Source organism: Epargyreus clarus, unplaced genomic scaffold (genome assembly GCF_041222505.1).
Source record: "Epargyreus clarus isolate Ecla_fem2 unplaced genomic scaffold, WU_Ecla_fem_2.2 ptg000022l, whole genome shotgun sequence".
NCBI lineage: Eukaryota > Metazoa > Arthropoda > Insecta > Lepidoptera > Hesperiidae > Epargyreus > Epargyreus clarus.
The window spans coordinates 12,807-32,760 of record NW_027332229.1 but is presented as its reverse complement, the minus strand read 5'-3'; the positions used below and the strand labels follow the sequence as shown (position 1 = coordinate 32,760).

General features: G+C 44.4%; 12 protein-coding genes across 12 annotated transcripts; all 12 read right to left on the bottom strand.

Moving 5' to 3' along the window:
• Window positions 1-2,045: 2,045 nt before the first annotated feature.
• On the bottom strand, window positions 2,046-3,012 carry LOC140751269 (histone H1-like). Its single transcript, XM_073085155.1, has one exon. The coding sequence runs from the start codon at window positions 2,905-2,907 to the stop codon at window positions 2,200-2,202; it is 708 nt and encodes a 235-aa protein (XP_072941256.1). The 5' UTR covers window positions 2,908-3,012; the 3' UTR covers window positions 2,046-2,199.
• Window positions 3,013-4,202: 1,190 nt separating this feature from the next.
• Window positions 4,203-4,755, bottom strand: LOC140751288 (histone H4). The gene has a single exon (XM_073085175.1). The coding sequence runs from the start codon at window positions 4,629-4,631 to the stop codon at window positions 4,320-4,322; it is 312 nt and encodes a 103-aa protein (XP_072941276.1). The 5' UTR covers window positions 4,632-4,755; the 3' UTR covers window positions 4,203-4,319.
• A 554-nt stretch (window positions 4,756-5,309) lies between these two features.
• On the bottom strand, window positions 5,310-6,055 carry LOC140751275 (histone H3). Its single transcript, XM_073085162.1, has one exon. The coding sequence runs from the start codon at window positions 5,824-5,826 to the stop codon at window positions 5,416-5,418; it is 411 nt and encodes a 136-aa protein (XP_072941263.1). The 5' UTR covers window positions 5,827-6,055; the 3' UTR covers window positions 5,310-5,415.
• A 288-nt stretch (window positions 6,056-6,343) lies between these two features.
• LOC140751279 (histone H2B) lies at window positions 6,344-7,058 on the bottom strand. The gene has a single exon (XM_073085165.1). The coding sequence runs from the start codon at window positions 6,974-6,976 to the stop codon at window positions 6,602-6,604; it is 375 nt and encodes a 124-aa protein (XP_072941266.1). The 5' UTR covers window positions 6,977-7,058; the 3' UTR covers window positions 6,344-6,601.
• A 680-nt stretch (window positions 7,059-7,738) lies between these two features.
• On the bottom strand, window positions 7,739-8,623 carry LOC140751283 (histone H2A). Its single transcript, XM_073085170.1, has one exon. The coding sequence runs from the start codon at window positions 8,188-8,190 to the stop codon at window positions 7,816-7,818; it is 375 nt and encodes a 124-aa protein (XP_072941271.1). The 5' UTR covers window positions 8,191-8,623; the 3' UTR covers window positions 7,739-7,815.
• A 981-nt stretch (window positions 8,624-9,604) lies between these two features.
• Window positions 9,605-10,571, bottom strand: LOC140751268 (histone H1-like). The gene has a single exon (XM_073085154.1). It carries the CDS (start codon window positions 10,464-10,466, stop codon window positions 9,759-9,761), a length of 708 nt encoding a protein of 235 aa, XP_072941255.1. The 5' UTR covers window positions 10,467-10,571; the 3' UTR covers window positions 9,605-9,758.
• Window positions 10,572-11,761: 1,190 nt separating this feature from the next.
• LOC140751285 (histone H4) lies at window positions 11,762-12,314 on the bottom strand. Its single transcript, XM_073085172.1, has one exon. It carries the CDS (start codon window positions 12,188-12,190, stop codon window positions 11,879-11,881), a length of 312 nt encoding a protein of 103 aa, XP_072941273.1. The 5' UTR covers window positions 12,191-12,314; the 3' UTR covers window positions 11,762-11,878.
• Window positions 12,315-12,868: 554 nt separating this feature from the next.
• Window positions 12,869-13,615, bottom strand: LOC140751272 (histone H3). Its single transcript, XM_073085159.1, has one exon. The coding sequence runs from the start codon at window positions 13,383-13,385 to the stop codon at window positions 12,975-12,977; it is 411 nt and encodes a 136-aa protein (XP_072941260.1). The 5' UTR covers window positions 13,386-13,615; the 3' UTR covers window positions 12,869-12,974.
• Window positions 13,616-13,902: 287 nt separating this feature from the next.
• On the bottom strand, window positions 13,903-14,617 carry LOC140751276 (histone H2B). Its single transcript, XM_073085163.1, has one exon. It carries the CDS (start codon window positions 14,533-14,535, stop codon window positions 14,161-14,163), a length of 375 nt encoding a protein of 124 aa, XP_072941264.1. The 5' UTR covers window positions 14,536-14,617; the 3' UTR covers window positions 13,903-14,160.
• Window positions 14,618-15,298: 681 nt separating this feature from the next.
• On the bottom strand, window positions 15,299-16,183 carry LOC140751281 (histone H2A). Its single transcript, XM_073085167.1, has one exon. The coding sequence runs from the start codon at window positions 15,748-15,750 to the stop codon at window positions 15,376-15,378; it is 375 nt and encodes a 124-aa protein (XP_072941268.1). The 5' UTR covers window positions 15,751-16,183; the 3' UTR covers window positions 15,299-15,375.
• A 981-nt stretch (window positions 16,184-17,164) lies between these two features.
• On the bottom strand, window positions 17,165-18,131 carry LOC140751271 (histone H1-like). Its single transcript, XM_073085158.1, has one exon. It carries the CDS (start codon window positions 18,024-18,026, stop codon window positions 17,319-17,321), a length of 708 nt encoding a protein of 235 aa, XP_072941259.1. The 5' UTR covers window positions 18,027-18,131; the 3' UTR covers window positions 17,165-17,318.
• Window positions 18,132-19,321: 1,190 nt separating this feature from the next.
• On the bottom strand, window positions 19,322-19,874 carry LOC140751286 (histone H4). The gene has a single exon (XM_073085173.1). It carries the CDS (start codon window positions 19,748-19,750, stop codon window positions 19,439-19,441), a length of 312 nt encoding a protein of 103 aa, XP_072941274.1. The 5' UTR covers window positions 19,751-19,874; the 3' UTR covers window positions 19,322-19,438.
• Window positions 19,875-19,954: the final 80 nt, after the last annotated feature.

Here is a 19,954-nt window from a genome sequence, read left to right as displayed (position 1 = left end):
AATTTAAAGGCGCGTAGTGTAATAACATAAAGATTTTAAATAATTATGTTCTTTTGTAAAATGGGAGTCCGTAGTTAATCGCCTAATAAAAAAAACATTATTTATAAATTATCATGAACGTAAAACTATAATTTGTACATTTGTGCCGAAAAATACCCTTTTGTTTTGTGGAGACCCTCTTTAATATTCAACTTTATTTTATTTTTAGTATTTGTTGTTATAGCGGCCACCGTTATGCATCCTCTGTAAACATTTCATGTGTCTATTACGGTTCCGGAGATATAGCCCTGTGACAGAGGACAGACAGCGAAGTCTCGGGTACGATACCCTAAAAACTAAATAACAGTTCCGCAATAATTAAAAGTCGAAACTTGGGTTGTTCATATTCAACAAACGAAGCAATTAAATAGCGTTACGTTGTTATGGTGTAATTAGTATGTGTAAATCTTGTTGCCAGGAAGCCTAGCGACTTGAGTCTAGTCTAGTCTAGAGTATGTGTGCTACGCCAAAATATATTGAATATTATTTCCTCAAAAATGGCCTATTTATGTACTCGAATTAGGTGTCACAACTTGAAGGAGGTTCAGCTAGCGATAGGATTTTTAACCAATCACGACTATTTGTTATATCTATCTCTCTCGTACTATTTCTGAACCTGTACGAACCTGTTCAAACCGTGGCCCTGAACCGAGGATTCACAATAATAATGATAATTATTTAATTATTTTATTTAGTAAATTACATATTTCCATTTTTTCTATATAAACAAAACCTTAACTATTGAAAACATATTACAAATAACTCCTAAAACTATTCCCTATCAAACTATTAAAAAATCTTTATTAAATACAAAAAACTATACTATTTCTTTTCACCTATTCTATTATGTCTTTTATTTCTGACAAATTACAAAATAATTAAGCACTATTAGATATCCTACAAGTATCATCTGTTTGTAAAATTAACAATATTAAACCTTATTACATTTAAGTCTTTATTTACTTATGAATTATAGAAAATTAAACAATATTAAAATTCAAAGGCTATATGATTTAACGCTTTAGTAATGTTAATTAATAATAAGATGTAATAAAAATCATGTAATGGGTTCACAACTAGTATGTAGCCTAGTAAGCAGAAAGAAAATATAGATTTTGATTGGTTGAAAATGACGCGTCCTAATTGGCTTACGGAGTGAAAGAAAGGGACAGTAGATCTTATATACGATTGTTCCTATATCCTGCTTTCTGATTGGCCGAATCACACATAGAGGGGGCTGAATTACTTGAAAAAAATATAAATATCGCCCGTATTTATATATTATATTATTATTAATCTCGGAGTCGGAGTCGGGAGTCGGGCAGTCGGGCGAGGTCGCGATGCCGGCGGTGGTGGCGGTGGTGGTGTGATGGTGGTCGTGCGTGAACCTGAGTCGTGCGTTATTAGTTAGTTAGTACGTTCGTTATGTAGTTAGTCTGAAAGAAATTCGCGCGGTTTCCCGGCGGTCGGTGGCGAGGGCGAGTGCGTGTGTCGTGTGCGTGTGCTTTTTTGGAGCTCGGAATGAATAATTATCGTGCAGCACAGGTGAATATATATTTAATTATTATTATTATTTTATTTTTTTTATTTTTTCTTCTTTTGTTTTTTCCTGAACTCTCTCCCTCCGGTGCGTTGTTTATTAGTGGCAATAAATTTATAATGTATTCCTATGGGTATCCTATTGGAACCGATCGGCGTTATACCTATTTATATTGTACCGATTTGTTTTATTTTTAAATTTGTTTTAAATTTCTCTCTTCTTTTCAGTTGGGTGCGTATGAGCAGCATATCGGGTGAGTGTTATTGTGTGTATTTTTTTTTTTTTTTTCTATCGTATGTAATGTGTATGTATAATATTTGTTTATTGTGTAATGTGTAATGTAACGGTGTGTCGAGTCGAGTCGATTGTGTATGTATGTATACGGGGCAGTCGGTACCTATATATATTATGTGTAGGACGTCGTATGTTTAAAAACGAATAATGTTTTCGAATTGTTTGTTAGCCCTGAAAAGGGCTTTTTAATTTGCGTTCGGCACCGCTCCCCGTAGGTCTCCGGGCGGAGGCGGGAGCGGTGCACCACGCGCGTGGACGCGATAGGTATACGATAACGATACCGCACGACGTCCACGAATGCGACGGCTTCGTCCCGATCGGGACACTTACTTTTTGGCCGCGGCTGCTTTTTTCGCGGCCGGCTTCGACTTGGGTGTGGCGGCGGCCTTCTTCGGCTTGGGTGCCTTCGGTTTCTTCGTGGGAGGCTTGGCGGTCTTCTTGGCTTTCGGAGCTGCGCTCTTGCCCTTCGCCGAGGCGGCGATGGCCTTTTTTGCGACGGGTTTCTTCTTCGCCGCGGCGGCGGCTTTCTTCTCTTTGGGGGTACCGCCGGCTGCCGCTTTCCCGGCCTTCGACGGCGAAGATGCGGCCGCTTTCTTGCCCGCCTTGCTCGCCGCTGTCGCTACCGCCTTTTTCGGTTTCGCGGACGCGGCTCGCCCGCCGCTCGTCTTTCCGCCGGTGGTCGGTTTCTTGGCGGCGGACGATTTGGATTCCAACTTGAAAGAGCCGGACGCACCCTTGCCCTTGGTCTGTATCAACGTGCCGGACTCGACGGCGCTCTTCAGGTACTTCCTGATGAACGGCGCCAGCTTCTCCGCGTCGACCTTGTACTGGGCGGCGATGTACTTCTTGATGGCCTGAAGCGAGGATCCACTGCGCTCCTTCAGCTCCTTAATGGCGTTAGTCACCATCTCGGATGTCTTGGGATGAGTGGGCTTCGCTTTGGGCTTCTTCGCTCCGGCGGCCGCGGATGCCTTGGGTTTCTTTGCGGGCGTCGCGGGCGCTGGCGTTTCGGTTGCTACTGCTGTGTCTGCCATTTTCTTCGGTGTCTTCGTCGTCTTGTCTTGCTTTTCTTGATAATGAAGCTCGCGAACGAATTGTAAAGCGACGATATTATAGGTTGCCTTAAATTTTATAGATGGCGCCACTCTCCCGCATACAGGCAATACCGGAAAGAGAACCGCGATAGCGATGGACGTTTTCTCATACGGACACTTCCAACTTTTCACTAACATAGGTCCAATTAAATCTAGATTATTAAATAACGCACTTGTTTTTAATCACTGTGAAACATCAGGAGGTATCCCCTTGAGTACACCCACCCGGTGATGTATACGTCTCGACTTTGACACGAGCAGATTGGTAGTTACGAGTGTTTAAATTGGATACGTTCGTTCACGCGTACGTCTGCTCTCATTTAAAACTTATTTTTCTCAATAGAATGTAATTAACGCTACTTTGTTTAGCGTCCCGGTGAAAGCGAAGGTTCCAATGTCAAACAGAAACAAGTGTCGGTTTACATAAAATAAGATTATATGGTTTTTTGATCGCCTAATGTCAAGGGTCGTAAAACACTGCGATACCACACCACCTAAAGGACGAACGTATCTCGGTGAGACGTGTTAGGTTTTAATAATTTAACGATTTCATTATCATATAATACTTTGATTGAACGGCATTTTAAAATTATCTAACATATATATTAAATAGCAAAACAATATGTACTGGATAAGCGAACGCTTCCGCACACGACGCGCTCACTCGCTGGACGTCGATTGTTGTTGTTACGATTCATCCGCGATTGCAAATTGCAAATTTCGTGTCATAGCTCTTAAGTTAAATAATATTGTTTTATCTATTCATTTTGATATAAAAGTAATAGGTACGTGTGCCTATTTTGCGTGTAACAAAGGATGATATGTCCTCAAGGTCACGGAAAAAGACGCTCATTTTTGTTATTGAAATTAGACTATGACGATTATGACCGAATGTATTATTTAACAACAAACCAAAAGAAACGAGCGCTTAACAACTCATATTTGCTAGTTATATATTATAGATATTATTATTTTCGTATTTTATATACATTAAATAAAATATTGTTTGAACAATCGGTACTCTCTCGTGTCTCTCACAACACACACACCCACATCGTCTCCATGCGCGTGTAGATTCCTACAGAACATATGTAGGTACCTTATCCGTTATTAAAGCGAGCGAGTGAGCGGCGGTACATTAAAATATGTATGTAGAATATCATATAAATAAATATGATAAATAGATAGATATTTATGACGTATCCGTTTAGAAGCATTCAATTTTAAGACTCATATGCGGCCCTGAAAAGGGCCTTTTTTGTGTAATAACGAAACGAAAAGGTTTCCGTTCCGCGGGAACGGTATGATGTGTGCGCACACACGAGGAATGCGCACACACCAGTTTTTCCCATTTAACCTCCGAAACCGTAGAGGGTGCGTCCTTGACGTTTCAGGGCGTAGACGACGTCCATGGCGGTGACGGTCTTCCTCTTGGCGTGCTCCGTGTAGGTGACGGCGTCACGAATGACGTTCTCGAGGAACACCTTGAGCACGCCACGAGTCTCCTCGTAGATCAGACCGGAGATACGCTTCACACCACCTCTGCGCGCCAAACGACGAATGGCAGGCTTCGTGATACCCTGGATGTTATCACGAAGTACTTTCCTGTGACGCTTCGCGCCACCTTTCCCCAGGCCTTTTCCTCCCTTTCCGCGACCGGTCATCTTGCTGCTGTTGTAGTGTTAGTGGAATTCGTGGAGTCAAAACTTCGAAACGCACGTACGTGAACCGCCGTGCGACTATCGTAGAGCGGAGCGACGCGACGAATGATCCCGATCGCGGTAATGGTGGCCATATTTATACCCGCGGCCGGCGGCAGACGCGATTGTGCACGAAAGGAAAACGTATAGCGTTAGAAAGAGACGGAAAGAGAGAGAGAGAGAGAGAGAGAGAGAGAGAACATAAGAATAATAATATTATTTTCATTAATTATTATTATTCAAAATAAAAATTATACAGACGGCGCTAGTTCGTTAAATGACCTTGATATATTAGCGCAAAGTGTAATAGACAATGACAACAACAACAACATTTTCTCTATATCTATCTATCTCTATCTGAGAAAGAAAAATCTAAATATACTCATTTAAGTATGTAATGTCAACAACAATATCATGAAAATCTTGTGTGAATTCATCGATTACATTGTTTTTATTATTACCATTACTATTGTATGTTAAGCATTTACTATAATATGATATAACGATAATAATAATAATTTATTATTATTACTCATTTCTCCTAACGGTATCCTATGTCATGCAAACAATAATTAATGTGAATGAATCATTCGAGTCGATAGACGTTTAAGTTTTATAGAAACGTGGTATATTAGAATCGTGTGCGGCCCTGAAAAGGGCCTTTTGTGTATATACAGAAGGTAATGTGGATAACTGGAACTTCTAGAATCCGAGAGAGAAGGAAGGAAGTTCCAATCCGCCACCTTCCTTAAGCTCGTTCGCCTCTGATGCGACGCGCGAGCTGAATGTCCTTGGGCATGATGGTAACGCGCTTCGCGTGAATGGCGCACAGGTTGGTGTCTTCGAACAGGCCGACCAGATAGGCTTCGCTGGCCTCCTGCAACGCCATCACCGCGGAGCTCTGGAAGCGCAGGTCGGTCTTGAAGTCCTGAGCGATCTCACGGACGAGACGCTGGAAGGGCAGCTTGCGGATGAGAAGCTCGGTGCTCTTCTGGTAACGACGAATTTCACGAAGCGCTACTGTACCGGGCCTGTAACGATGGGGCTTCTTCACGCCGCCGGTCGCCGGTGCGCTCTTACGCGCAGCCTTGGTGGCCAGCTGCTTGCGAGGAGCCTTACCACCGGTAGATTTGCGGGCAGTCTGCTTCGTACGAGCCATTGCGCGATCACGACAAGCAAAATTCTCTTATATATTTAATTATATTATACCAAGCACGACGTGTTCACGATGAACGCGCGAGGAGGAATAAATCGGTCGCAGTATTTCGGCCCATATTTATACCATAACGAGGGTCGACATCCGCGGTCTAAATCGTTCCGTCTCACTCGCTCTCGTGTAGCTGTTTCCCTCTCGCAAGCGACGATAATAAAAATAATAATTATAATTCCCCAAAAAAAAAAAAAAAAAATAATAATATTAATAAATAGCTACTCAGCAGCAAGCGGGTGTTATAATAATATTTTATTATTATTTTTATATTTTTTTTCTTTCGCTGCAAGAGTGGCGGTCATGATGAGCGAATACAAATAATATAATAAATACAATAAAAGTAACTAACGTAACATAACCTAACCTAACCTAACAATTGAAGTATGTATATATCGTACATACAATATATAATATATGAAATTGATATGTCGTGTCGTCCATTCTCTGTCGCATAATGATACTCGTATTTAATAACAACATTAAATCATTTTGATCTTTAATTATTAACTTATATAATTATATTGTATTTTATTGTATTGTTATTGTGCGTGCGTGCCCGTTGTTATGTGTAATAAGATTATATTAATAAGACGTTTTTGCGTTTAATGAAACCAAATATATCGAATCGTATTGTGGCCCTGAAAAGGGCCTTTTGGTATTCCCAACGTACACAAACTTGGTAACGTTGTATGCGGAGAGTGTCGAGACGGCGCTACGACGACTCTCACTTGGAGCTGGTGTACTTGGTGACCGCCTTGGTGCCCTCGCTGACGGCGTGCTTCGCCAACTCGCCGGGCAGCAGGAGCCTCACGGAGGTCTGCACCTCCCTGGACGTGATGGTGGAGCGCTTGTTGTAGTGGGCGAGACGGGACGCCTCGGCTGCGATACGCTCGAAGATGTCGTTCACGAAAGAGTTCATGATGGACATCGCCTTACTGGAGATACCGGTGTCGGGGTGCACCTGCTTGAGCACCTTGTAGATGTAAATGGCGTAGCTCTCCTTCCTCTTGTGCTTCTTCTTTTTCTTATCGGACTTGGAGATGTTCTTTTGAGCCTTGCCGGACTTCTTCGCTGCCTTTCCGCTAGCCTTGGGCGGCATGGTGAGTGAATGCGACGAGTGCAAATCAAATTATATCGTACGACCTCACTCTGTGAGAGCTCGTAGGAGAATATATTTTTTTCCATCGGCGAGTGCCGTTTTTATTACGCGGCGGGTGATACGCGAGCGGGGATGCCGGCTAGCGCGGCGGCACTTTCGACCAATCAGCGACGAGGGGAGAGAGGTCGGGGGGGGGGGCGCGGATAATGGCGATGACGCGGCGCCGTACGTCGCGCGCGGGGCGCGGGGCGCGAGGCGCGAGAAGAGCGATCGGAAAATAAAAAAACAAGAACAAAAAAATATATATAATATACGTAATAACAAAATAATAATGTTTGATAAACGAATAAACATGAAAAAAAAAAAAAAATCAAAAGGCTCGTTCAGATGTAACGTAATACAATGACAATGTATGTATGTGCGCACTTGTGCGTGTGTCGTTATATATTTATTTATTGCATTTAGTTTCTATCGTATATGATCGGTATCATATTCGATGATCTCCTTAAATAAAAAAATATATATGTATCACGCTTGTCATCTATTCCATAACAAACAAACATGTAATTAATTCAACTAATGGACGGACGCCTATTGCATGTTGTGATAATAATATCAATGATTATGTTAAATATATAATATAATTTTAGTTGAAGTGTAGTGTGTAGTGGGTAGGCAGGCGTATATTGTGCATTATTTTTATAACTATTTATTATGACGTGTTGCATGAATAGAAACCGAGTATAAATCATTCGAATCATATTGTGGCCCTGAAAAGGGCCTTTTTGGACAATAAAAATTGTCAAACGTCAAAGGAGAGCGAGCGTACAACTACGCTCTTAGGCCTTCTTCTCGGTCTTCTTGGGCAGGAGCACCGCCTGAATGTTCGGCAGCACACCGCCTTGAGCGATGGTCACGCCGGAGAGGAGCTTGTTCAACTCTTCGTCGTTGCGAATCGCCAATTGAAGATGTCTCGGTATGATTCTGGTCTTCTTGTTGTCGCGAGCGGCGTTGCCGGCCAACTCGAGCACTTCAGCCGCCAGATATTCCATCACGGCCGCCAGGTACACCGGAGCCCCGGCTCCGACGCGCTCCGCATAGTTACCCTTGCGGAGGAGCCTATGGATACGACCGACGGGGAACTGCAGACCGGCACGATTCGAACGAGACTTCGCCTTTCCCTTCACCTTGCCACCTTTGCCGCGTCCCGACATGATTGTTGATTAATGAATTAAATTTGTAGAAATGTAACTACGACGTCGTAGCGTTCCACTTTAGAGTAACCTTTTTTCGCCGCGCTCGCGACGTATATATAGGCGCGCGACCGTCCGAAAGCGGTGGGGATGTCGGTTAGCGAGCGATCGAGCGAGCGAACGAGAGCGCACGTTGGAGCGTCCGTCTCGCTCTAACGTTTTGAATGAAGGTCATAAAAGTATTATTGTTTGTGAATATTGTTAAGGTGGGTGCAATAAAAGTAAACAATGGAACAATGCGTACAAATGAGATAGATGTCGGAGGTGGTTGGTTATCCTATGAATCCTTTGAATGCTAATTAGTCTGTGAGATGCACTCGTGCCATGAAGGTCGCACTTGTTAATTAGTGCGATTGTCGGAAAGTGTTTAGTGGTTGAGGGCTTAGTGTTTAGTGGTTTAGTGTTAGGTTAGGTTAGGTTGGCTCAGGTTAGGTTAGGTTAGGTTAGGTTGGCTCAGGTTAGGTTGGCTCAGGTTAGGTTGGCTCAGGTTAGGTTGGCTCAGGTTAGGTTGGCTCAGGTTAGGTTAGGTTAGGTTAGGTTAGGTTGGGTTAGGTTGGGTTAGGTTGGGTTAGGTTAGGTTAGGTTAGGTTAGGTTAGGTTAGGTTAGGTTAGGTTTGGTTAGGTCGCACTTGTCAATTAGTGCGATTGTCGGAAAGTGTTTGATGATTTAGTGTGTTAGTGAGTCGTCGGGCAGTCGGGCGAGGTCGCGATGCCGGCGGTGGTGGCGGTGGTGGTGTGATGGTGGTCGTGCGTGAACCTGAGTCGTGCGTTATTAGTTAGTTAGTACGTTCGTTATGTAGTTAGTCTGAAAGAAATTCGCGCGGTTTCCCGGCGGTCGGTGGCGAGGGCGAGTGCGTGTGTCGTGTGCGTGTGCTTTTTTGGAGCTCGGAATGAATAATTATCGTGCAGCACAGGTGAATATATATTTAATTATTATTATTATTTTATTTTTTTTATTTTTTCTTCTTTTGTTTTTTCCTGAACTCTCTCCCTCCGGTGCGTTGTTTATTAGTGGCAATAAATTTATAATGTATTCCTATGGGTATCCTATTGGAACCGATCGGCGTTATACCTATTTATATTGTACCGATTTGTTTTATTTTTAAATTTGTTTTAAATTTCTCTCTTCTTTTCAGTTGGGTGCGTATGAGCAGCATATCGGGTGAGTGTTATTGTGTGTATTTTTTTTTTTTTTTTCTATCGTATGTAATGTGTATGTATAATATTTGTTTATTGTGTAATGTGTAATGTAACGGTGTGTCGAGTCGAGTCGATTGTGTATGTATGTATACGGGGCAGTCGGTACCTATATATATTATGTGTAGGACGTCGTATGTTTAAAAACGAATAATGTTTTCGAATTGTTTGTTAGCCCTGAAAAGGGCTTTTTAATTTGCGTTCGGCACCGCTCCCCGTAGGTCTCCGGGCGGAGGCGGGAGCGGTGCACCACGCGCGTGGACGCGATAGGTATACGATAACGATACCGCACGACGTCCACGAATGCGACGGCTTCGTCCCGATCGGGACACTTACTTTTTGGCCGCGGCTGCTTTTTTCGCGGCCGGCTTCGACTTGGGTGTGGCGGCGGCCTTCTTCGGCTTGGGTGCCTTCGGTTTCTTCGTGGGAGGCTTGGCGGTCTTCTTGGCTTTCGGAGCTGCGCTCTTGCCCTTCGCCGAGGCGGCGATGGCCTTTTTTGCGACGGGTTTCTTCTTCGCCGCGGCGGCGGCTTTCTTCTCTTTGGGGGTACCGCCGGCTGCCGCTTTCCCGGCCTTCGACGGCGAAGATGCGGCCGCTTTCTTGCCCGCCTTGCTCGCCGCTGTCGCTACCGCCTTTTTCGGTTTCGCGGACGCGGCTCGCCCGCCGCTCGTCTTTCCGCCGGTGGTCGGTTTCTTGGCGGCGGACGATTTGGATTCCAACTTGAAAGAGCCGGACGCACCCTTGCCCTTGGTCTGTATCAACGTGCCGGACTCGACGGCGCTCTTCAGGTACTTCCTGATGAACGGCGCCAGCTTCTCCGCGTCGACCTTGTACTGGGCGGCGATGTACTTCTTGATGGCCTGAAGCGAGGATCCACTGCGCTCCTTCAGCTCCTTAATGGCGTTAGTCACCATCTCGGATGTCTTGGGATGAGTGGGCTTCGCTTTGGGCTTCTTCGCTCCGGCGGCCGCGGATGCCTTGGGTTTCTTTGCGGGCGTCGCGGGCGCTGGCGTTTCGGTTGCTACTGCTGTGTCTGCCATTTTCTTCGGTGTCTTCGTCGTCTTGTCTTGCTTTTCTTGATAATGAAGCTCGCGAACGAATTGTAAAGCGACGATATTATAGGTTGCCTTAAATTTTATAGATGGCGCCACTCTCCCGCATACAGGCAATACCGGAAAGAGAACCGCGATAGCGATGGACGTTTTCTCATACGGACACTTCCAACTTTTCACTAACATAGGTCCAATTAAATCTAGATTATTAAATAACGCACTTGTTTTTAATCACTGTGAAACATCAGGAGGTATCCCCTTGAGTACACCCACCCGGTGATGTATACGTCTCGACTTTGACACGAGCAGATTGGTAGTTACGAGTGTTTAAATTGGATACGTTCGTTCACGCGTACGTCTGCTCTCATTTAAAACTTATTTTTCTCAATAGAATGTAATTAACGCTACTTTGTTTAGCGTCCCGGTGAAAGCGAAGGTTCCAATGTCAAACAGAAACAAGTGTCGGTTTACATAAAATAAGATTATATGGTTTTTTGATCGCCTAATGTCAAGGGTCGTAAAACACTGCGATACCACACCACCTAAAGGACGAACGTATCTCGGTGAGACGTGTTAGGTTTTAATAATTTAACGATTTCATTATCATATAATACTTTGATTGAACGGCATTTTAAAATTATCTAACATATATATTAAATAGCAAAACAATATGTACTGGATAAGCGAACGCTTCCGCACACGACGCGCTCACTCGCTGGACGTCGATTGTTGTTGTTACGATTCATCCGCGATTGCAAATTGCAAATTTCGTGTCATAGCTCTTAAGTTAAATAATATTGTTTTATCTATTCATTTTGATATAAAAGTAATAGGTACGTGTGCCTATTTTGCGTGTAACAAAGGATGATATGTCCTCAAGGTCACGGAAAAAGACGCTCATTTTTGTTATTGAAATTAGACTATGACGATTATGACCGAATGTATTATTTAACAACAAACCAAAAGAAACGAGCGCTTAACAACTCATATTTGCTAGTTATATATTATAGATATTATTATTTTCGTATTTTATATACATTAAATAAAATATTGTTTGAACAATCGGTACTCTCTCGTGTCTCTCACAACACACACACCCACATCGTCTCCATGCGCGTGTAGATTCCTACAGAACATATGTAGGTACCTTATCCGTTATTAAAGCGAGCGAGTGAGCGGCGGTACATTAAAATATGTATGTAGAATATCATATAAATAAATATGATAAATAGATAGATATTTATGACGTATCCGTTTAGAAGCATTCAATTTTAAGACTCATATGCGGCCCTGAAAAGGGCCTTTTTTGTGTAATAACGAAACGAAAAGGTTTCCGTTCCGCGGGAACGGTATGATGTGTGCGCACACACGAGGAATGCGCACACACCAGTTTTTCCCATTTAACCTCCGAAACCGTAGAGGGTGCGTCCTTGACGTTTCAGGGCGTAGACGACGTCCATGGCGGTGACGGTCTTCCTCTTGGCGTGCTCCGTGTAGGTGACGGCGTCACGAATGACGTTCTCGAGGAACACCTTGAGCACGCCACGAGTCTCCTCGTAGATCAGACCGGAGATACGCTTCACACCACCTCTGCGCGCCAAACGACGAATGGCAGGCTTCGTGATACCCTGGATGTTATCACGAAGTACTTTCCTGTGACGCTTCGCGCCACCTTTCCCCAGGCCTTTTCCTCCCTTTCCGCGACCGGTCATCTTGCTGCTGTTGTAGTGTTAGTGGAATTCGTGGAGTCAAAACTTCGAAACGCACGTACGTGAACCGCCGTGCGACTATCGTAGAGCGGAGCGACGCGACGAATGATCCCGATCGCGGTAATGGTGGCCATATTTATACCCGCGGCCGGCGGCAGACGCGATTGTGCACGAAAGGAAAACGTATAGCGTTAGAAAGAGACGGAAAGAGAGAGAGAGAGAGAGAGAGAGAGAGAGAACATAAGAATAATAATATTATTTTCATTAATTATTATTATTCAAAATAAAAATTATACAGACGGCGCTAGTTCGTTAAATGACCTTGATATATTAGCGCAAAGTGTAATAGACAATGACAACAACAACAACATTTTCTCTATATCTATCTATCTCTATCTGAGAAAGAAAAATCTAAATATACTCATTTAAGTATGTAATGTCAACAACAATATCATGAAAATCTTGTGTGAATTCATCGATTACATTGTTTTTATTATTACCATTACTATTGTATGTTAAGCATTTACTATAATATGATATAACGATAATAATAATAATTTATTATTATTACTCATTTCTCCTAACGGTATCCTATGTCATGCAAACAATAATTAATGTGAATGAATCATTCGAGTCGATAGACGTTTAAGTTTTATAGAAACGTGGTATATTAGAATCGTGTGCGGCCCTGAAAAGGGCCTTTTGTGTATATACAGAAGGTAATGTGGATAACTGGAACTTCTAGAATCCGAGAGAGAAGGAAGGAAGTTCCAATCCGCCACCTTCCTTAAGCTCGTTCGCCTCTGATGCGACGCGCGAGCTGAATGTCCTTGGGCATGATGGTAACGCGCTTCGCGTGAATGGCGCACAGGTTGGTGTCTTCGAACAGGCCGACCAGATAGGCTTCGCTGGCCTCCTGCAACGCCATCACCGCGGAGCTCTGGAAGCGCAGGTCGGTCTTGAAGTCCTGAGCGATCTCACGGACGAGACGCTGGAAGGGCAGCTTGCGGATGAGAAGCTCGGTGCTCTTCTGGTAACGACGAATTTCACGAAGCGCTACTGTACCGGGCCTGTAACGATGGGGCTTCTTCACGCCGCCGGTCGCCGGTGCGCTCTTACGCGCAGCCTTGGTGGCCAGCTGCTTGCGAGGAGCCTTACCACCGGTAGATTTGCGGGCAGTCTGCTTCGTACGAGCCATTGCGCGATCACGACAAGCAAAATTCTCTTATATATTTAATTATATTATACCAAGCACGACGTGTTCACGATGAACGCGCGAGGAGGAATAAATCGGTCGCAGTATTTCGGCCCATATTTATACCATAACGAGGGTCGACATCCGCGGTCTAAATCGTTCCGTCTCACTCGCTCTCGTGTAGCTGTTTCCCTCTCGCAAGCGACGATAATAAAAATAATAATTATAATTCCCCAAAAAAAAAAAAAAAAAATAATAATATTAATAAATAGCTACTCAGCAGCAAGCGGGTGTTATAATAATATTTTATTATTATTTTTATATTTTTTTTCTTTCGCTGCAAGAGTGGCGGTCATGATGAGCGAATACAAATAATATAATAAATACAATAAAAGTAACTAACGTAACATAACCTAACCTAACCTAACAATTGAAGTATGTATATATCGTACATACAATATATAATATATGAAATTGATATGTCGTGTCGTCCATTCTCTGTCGCATAATGATACTCGTATTTAATAACAACATTAAATCATTTTGATCTTTAATTATTAACTTATATAATTATATTGTATTTTATTGTATTGTTATTGTGCGTGCGTGCCCGTTGTTATGTGTAATAAGATTATATTAATAAGACGTTTTTGCGTTTAATGAAACCAAATATATCGAATCGTATTGTGGCCCTGAAAAGGGCCTTTTGGTATTCCCAACGTACACAAACTTGGTAACGTTGTATGCGGAGAGTGTCGAGACGGCGCTACGACGACTCTCACTTGGAGCTGGTGTACTTGGTGACCGCCTTGGTGCCCTCGCTGACGGCGTGCTTCGCCAACTCGCCGGGCAGCAGGAGCCTCACGGAGGTCTGCACCTCCCTGGACGTGATGGTGGAGCGCTTGTTGTAGTGGGCGAGACGGGACGCCTCGGCTGCGATACGCTCGAAGATGTCGTTCACGAAAGAGTTCATGATGGACATCGCCTTACTGGAGATACCGGTGTCGGGGTGCACCTGCTTGAGCACCTTGTAGATGTAAATGGCGTAGCTCTCCTTCCTCTTGTGCTTCTTCTTTTTCTTATCGGACTTGGAGATGTTCTTTTGAGCCTTGCCGGACTTCTTCGCTGCCTTTCCGCTAGCCTTGGGCGGCATGGTGAGTGAATGCGACGAGTGCAAATCAAATTATATCGTACGACCTCACTCTGTGAGAGCTCGTAGGAGAATATATTTTTTTCCATCGGCGAGTGCCGTTTTTATTACGCGGCGGGTGATACGCGAGCGGGGATGCCGGCTAGCGCGGCGGCACTTTCGACCAATCAGCGACGAGGGGAGAGAGGTCGGGGGGGGGGGCGCGGATAATGGCGATGACGCGGCGCCGTACGTCGCGCGCGGGGCGCGGGGCGCGAGGCGCGAGAAGAGCGATCGGAAAATAAAAAAACAAGAACAAAAAAATATATATAATATACGTAATAACAAAATAATAATGTTTGATAAACGAATAAACATGAAAAAAAAAAAAAAAATCAAAAGGCTCGTTCAGATGTAACGTAATACAATGACAATGTATGTATGTGCGCACTTGTGCGTGTGTCGTTATATATTTATTTATTGCATTTAGTTTCTATCGTATATGATCGGTATCATATTCGATGATCTCCTTAAATAAAAAAATATATATGTATCACGCTTGTCATCTATTCCATAACAAACAAACATGTAATTAATTCAACTAATGGACGGACGCCTATTGCATGTTGTGATAATAATATCAATGATTATGTTAAATATATAATATAATTTTAGTTGAAGTGTAGTGTGTAGTGGGTAGGCAGGCGTATATTGTGCATTATTTTTATAACTATTTATTATGACGTGTTGCATGAATAGAAACCGAGTATAAATCATTCGAATCATATTGTGGCCCTGAAAAGGGCCTTTTTGGACAATAAAAATTGTCAAACGTCAAAGGAGAGCGAGCGTACAACTACGCTCTTAGGCCTTCTTCTCGGTCTTCTTGGGCAGGAGCACCGCCTGAATGTTCGGCAGCACACCGCCTTGAGCGATGGTCACGCCGGAGAGGAGCTTGTTCAACTCTTCGTCGTTGCGAATCGCCAATTGAAGATGTCTCGGTATGATTCTGGTCTTCTTGTTGTCGCGAGCGGCGTTGCCGGCCAACTCGAGCACTTCAGCCGCCAGATATTCCATCACGGCCGCCAGGTACACCGGAGCCCCGGCTCCGACGCGCTCCGCATAGTTACCCTTGCGGAGGAGCCTATGGATACGACCGACGGGGAACTGCAGACCGGCACGATTCGAACGAGACTTCGCCTTTCCCTTCACCTTGCCACCTTTGCCGCGTCCCGACATGATTGTTGATTAATGAATTAAATTTGTAGAAATGTAACTACGACGTCGTAGCGTTCCACTTTAGAGTAACCTTTTTTCGCCGCGCTCGCGACGTATATATAGGCGCGCGACCGTCCGAAAGCGGTGGGGATGTCGGTTAGCGAGCGATCGAGCGAGCGAACGAGAGCGCACGTTGGAGCGTCCGTCTCGCTCTAACGTTTTGAATGAAGGTCATAAAAGTATTATTGTTTGTGAATATTGTTAAGGTGGGTGCAATAAAAGTAAACAATGGAACAATGCGTACAAATGAGATAGATGTCGGAGGTGGTTGGTTATCCTATGAATCCTTTGAATGCTAATTAGTCTGTGAGATGCACTCGTGCCATGAAGGTCGCACTTGTTAATTAGTGCGATTGTCGGAAAGTGTTTAGTGGTTGAGGGCTTAGTGTTTAGTGGTTTAGTGTTAGGTTAGGTTAGGTTGGCTCAGGTTAGGTTAGGTTAGGTTAGGTTGGCTCAGGTTAGGTTGGCTCAGGTTAGGTTGGCTCAGGTTAGGTTGGCTCAGGTTAGGTTGGCTCAGGTTAGGTTAGGTTAGGTTAGGTTAGGTTGGGTTAGGTTGGGTTAGGTTGGGTTAGGTTAGGTTAGGTTAGGTTAGGTTAGGTTAGGTTAGGTTAGGTTTGGTTAGGTCGCACTTGTCAATTAGTGCGATTGTCGGAAAGTGTTTGATGATTTAGTGTGTTAGTGAGTCGTCGGGCAGTCGGGCGAGGTCGCGATGCCGGCGGTGGTGGCGGTGGTGGTGTGATGGTGGTCGTGCGTGAACCTGAGTCGTGCGTTATTAGTTAGTTAGTACGTTCGTTATGTAGTTAGTCTGAAAGAAATTCGCGCGGTTTCCCGGCGGTCGGTGGCGAGGGCGAGTGCGTGTGTCGTGTGCGTGTGCTTTTTTGGAGCTCGGAATGAATAATTATCGTGCAGCACAGGTGAATATATATTTAATTATTATTATTATTTTATTTTTTTTATTTTTTCTTCTTTTGTTTTTTCCTGAACTCTCTCCCTCCGGTGCGTTGTTTATTAGTGGCAATAAATTTATAATGTATTCCTATGGGTATCCTATTGGAACCGATCGGCGTTATACCTATTTATATTGTACCGATTTGTTTTATTTTTAAATTTGTTTTAAATTTCTCTCTTCTTTTCAGTTGGGTGCGTATGAGCAGCATATCGGGTGAGTGTTATTGTGTGTATTTTTTTTTTTTTTTTCTATCGTATGTAATGTGTATGTATAATATTTGTTTATTGTGTAATGTGTAATGTAACGGTGTGTCGAGTCGAGTCGATTGTGTATGTATGTATACGGGGCAGTCGGTACCTATATATATTATGTGTAGGACGTCGTATGTTTAAAAACGAATAATGTTTTCGAATTGTTTGTTAGCCCTGAAAAGGGCTTTTTAATTTGCGTTCGGCACCGCTCCCCGTAGGTCTCCGGGCGGAGGCGGGAGCGGTGCACCACGCGCGTGGACGCGATAGGTATACGATAACGATACCGCACGACGTCCACGAATGCGACGGCTTCGTCCCGATCGGGACACTTACTTTTTGGCCGCGGCTGCTTTTTTCGCGGCCGGCTTCGACTTGGGTGTGGCGGCGGCCTTCTTCGGCTTGGGTGCCTTCGGTTTCTTCGTGGGAGGCTTGGCGGTCTTCTTGGCTTTCGGAGCTGCGCTCTTGCCCTTCGCCGAGGCGGCGATGGCCTTTTTTGCGACGGGTTTCTTCTTCGCCGCGGCGGCGGCTTTCTTCTCTTTGGGGGTACCGCCGGCTGCCGCTTTCCCGGCCTTCGACGGCGAAGATGCGGCCGCTTTCTTGCCCGCCTTGCTCGCCGCTGTCGCTACCGCCTTTTTCGGTTTCGCGGACGCGGCTCGCCCGCCGCTCGTCTTTCCGCCGGTGGTCGGTTTCTTGGCGGCGGACGATTTGGATTCCAACTTGAAAGAGCCGGACGCACCCTTGCCCTTGGTCTGTATCAACGTGCCGGACTCGACGGCGCTCTTCAGGTACTTCCTGATGAACGGCGCCAGCTTCTCCGCGTCGACCTTGTACTGGGCGGCGATGTACTTCTTGATGGCCTGAAGCGAGGATCCACTGCGCTCCTTCAGCTCCTTAATGGCGTTAGTCACCATCTCGGATGTCTTGGGATGAGTGGGCTTCGCTTTGGGCTTCTTCGCTCCGGCGGCCGCGGATGCCTTGGGTTTCTTTGCGGGCGTCGCGGGCGCTGGCGTTTCGGTTGCTACTGCTGTGTCTGCCATTTTCTTCGGTGTCTTCGTCGTCTTGTCTTGCTTTTCTTGATAATGAAGCTCGCGAACGAATTGTAAAGCGACGATATTATAGGTTGCCTTAAATTTTATAGATGGCGCCACTCTCCCGCATACAGGCAATACCGGAAAGAGAACCGCGATAGCGATGGACGTTTTCTCATACGGACACTTCCAACTTTTCACTAACATAGGTCCAATTAAATCTAGATTATTAAATAACGCACTTGTTTTTAATCACTGTGAAACATCAGGAGGTATCCCCTTGAGTACACCCACCCGGTGATGTATACGTCTCGACTTTGACACGAGCAGATTGGTAGTTACGAGTGTTTAAATTGGATACGTTCGTTCACGCGTACGTCTGCTCTCATTTAAAACTTATTTTTCTCAATAGAATGTAATTAACGCTACTTTGTTTAGCGTCCCGGTGAAAGCGAAGGTTCCAATGTCAAACAGAAACAAGTGTCGGTTTACATAAAATAAGATTATATGGTTTTTTGATCGCCTAATGTCAAGGGTCGTAAAACACTGCGATACCACACCACCTAAAGGACGAACGTATCTCGGTGAGACGTGTTAGGTTTTAATAATTTAACGATTTCATTATCATATAATACTTTGATTGAACGGCATTTTAAAATTATCTAACATATATATTAAATAGCAAAACAATATGTACTGGATAAGCGAACGCTTCCGCACACGACGCGCTCACTCGCTGGACGTCGATTGTTGTTGTTACGATTCATCCGCGATTGCAAATTGCAAATTTCGTGTCATAGCTCTTAAGTTAAATAATATTGTTTTATCTATTCATTTTGATATAAAAGTAATAGGTACGTGTGCCTATTTTGCGTGTAACAAAGGATGATATGTCCTCAAGGTCACGGAAAAAGACGCTCATTTTTGTTATTGAAATTAGACTATGACGATTATGACCGAATGTATTATTTAACAACAAACCAAAAGAAACGAGCGCTTAACAACTCATATTTGCTAGTTATATATTATAGATATTATTATTTTCGTATTTTATATACATTAAATAAAATATTGTTTGAACAATCGGTACTCTCTCGTGTCTCTCACAACACACACACCCACATCGTCTCCATGCGCGTGTAGATTCCTACAGAACATATGTAGGTACCTTATCCGTTATTAAAGCGAGCGAGTGAGCGGCGGTACATTAAAATATGTATGTAGAATATCATATAAATAAATATGATAAATAGATAGATATTTATGACGTATCCGTTTAGAAGCATTCAATTTTAAGACTCATATGCGGCCCTGAAAAGGGCCTTTTTTGTGTAATAACGAAACGAAAAGGTTTCCGTTCCGCGGGAACGGTATGATGTGTGCGCACACACGAGGAATGCGCACACACCAGTTTTTCCCATTTAACCTCCGAAACCGTAGAGGGTGCGTCCTTGACGTTTCAGGGCGTAGACGACGTCCATGGCGGTGACGGTCTTCCTCTTGGCGTGCTCCGTGTAGGTGACGGCGTCACGAATGACGTTCTCGAGGAACACCTTGAGCACGCCACGAGTCTCCTCGTAGATCAGACCGGAGATACGCTTCACACCACCTCTGCGCGCCAAACGACGAATGGCAGGCTTCGTGATACCCTGGATGTTATCACGAAGTACTTTCCTGTGACGCTTCGCGCCACCTTTCCCCAGGCCTTTTCCTCCCTTTCCGCGACCGGTCATCTTGCTGCTGTTGTAGTGTTAGTGGAATTCGTGGAGTCAAAACTTCGAAACGCACGTACGTGAACCGCCGTGCGACTATCGTAGAGCGGAGCGACGCGACGAATGATCCCGATCGCGGTAATGGTGGCCATATTTATACCCGCGGCCGGCGGCAGACGCGATTGTGCACGAAAGGAAAACGTATAGCGTTAGAAAGAGACGGAA

Excerpts from the sequence above, each read along its gene's own strand:
- LOC140751269 (XM_073085155.1), bottom strand. The coding sequence starts at position 2,907 with ATGGCAGACACAGCAGTAGCAACCGAAACGCCAGCGCCCGCGACGCCC.
- LOC140751288 (XM_073085175.1), bottom strand. The coding sequence starts at position 4,631 with ATGACCGGTCGCGGAAAGGGAGGAAAAGGCCTGGGGAAAGGTGGCGCG.
- LOC140751275 (XM_073085162.1), bottom strand. The coding sequence starts at position 5,826 with ATGGCTCGTACGAAGCAGACTGCCCGCAAATCTACCGGTGGTAAGGCT.
- LOC140751279 (XM_073085165.1), bottom strand. The coding sequence starts at position 6,976 with ATGCCGCCCAAGGCTAGCGGAAAGGCAGCGAAGAAGTCCGGCAAGGCT.
- LOC140751283 (XM_073085170.1), bottom strand. The coding sequence starts at position 8,190 with ATGTCGGGACGCGGCAAAGGTGGCAAGGTGAAGGGAAAGGCGAAGTCT.
- LOC140751268 (XM_073085154.1), bottom strand. The coding sequence starts at position 10,466 with ATGGCAGACACAGCAGTAGCAACCGAAACGCCAGCGCCCGCGACGCCC.
- LOC140751285 (XM_073085172.1), bottom strand. The coding sequence starts at position 12,190 with ATGACCGGTCGCGGAAAGGGAGGAAAAGGCCTGGGGAAAGGTGGCGCG.
- LOC140751272 (XM_073085159.1), bottom strand. The coding sequence starts at position 13,385 with ATGGCTCGTACGAAGCAGACTGCCCGCAAATCTACCGGTGGTAAGGCT.
- LOC140751276 (XM_073085163.1), bottom strand. The coding sequence starts at position 14,535 with ATGCCGCCCAAGGCTAGCGGAAAGGCAGCGAAGAAGTCCGGCAAGGCT.
- LOC140751281 (XM_073085167.1), bottom strand. The coding sequence starts at position 15,750 with ATGTCGGGACGCGGCAAAGGTGGCAAGGTGAAGGGAAAGGCGAAGTCT.
- LOC140751271 (XM_073085158.1), bottom strand. The coding sequence starts at position 18,026 with ATGGCAGACACAGCAGTAGCAACCGAAACGCCAGCGCCCGCGACGCCC.
- LOC140751286 (XM_073085173.1), bottom strand. The coding sequence starts at position 19,750 with ATGACCGGTCGCGGAAAGGGAGGAAAAGGCCTGGGGAAAGGTGGCGCG.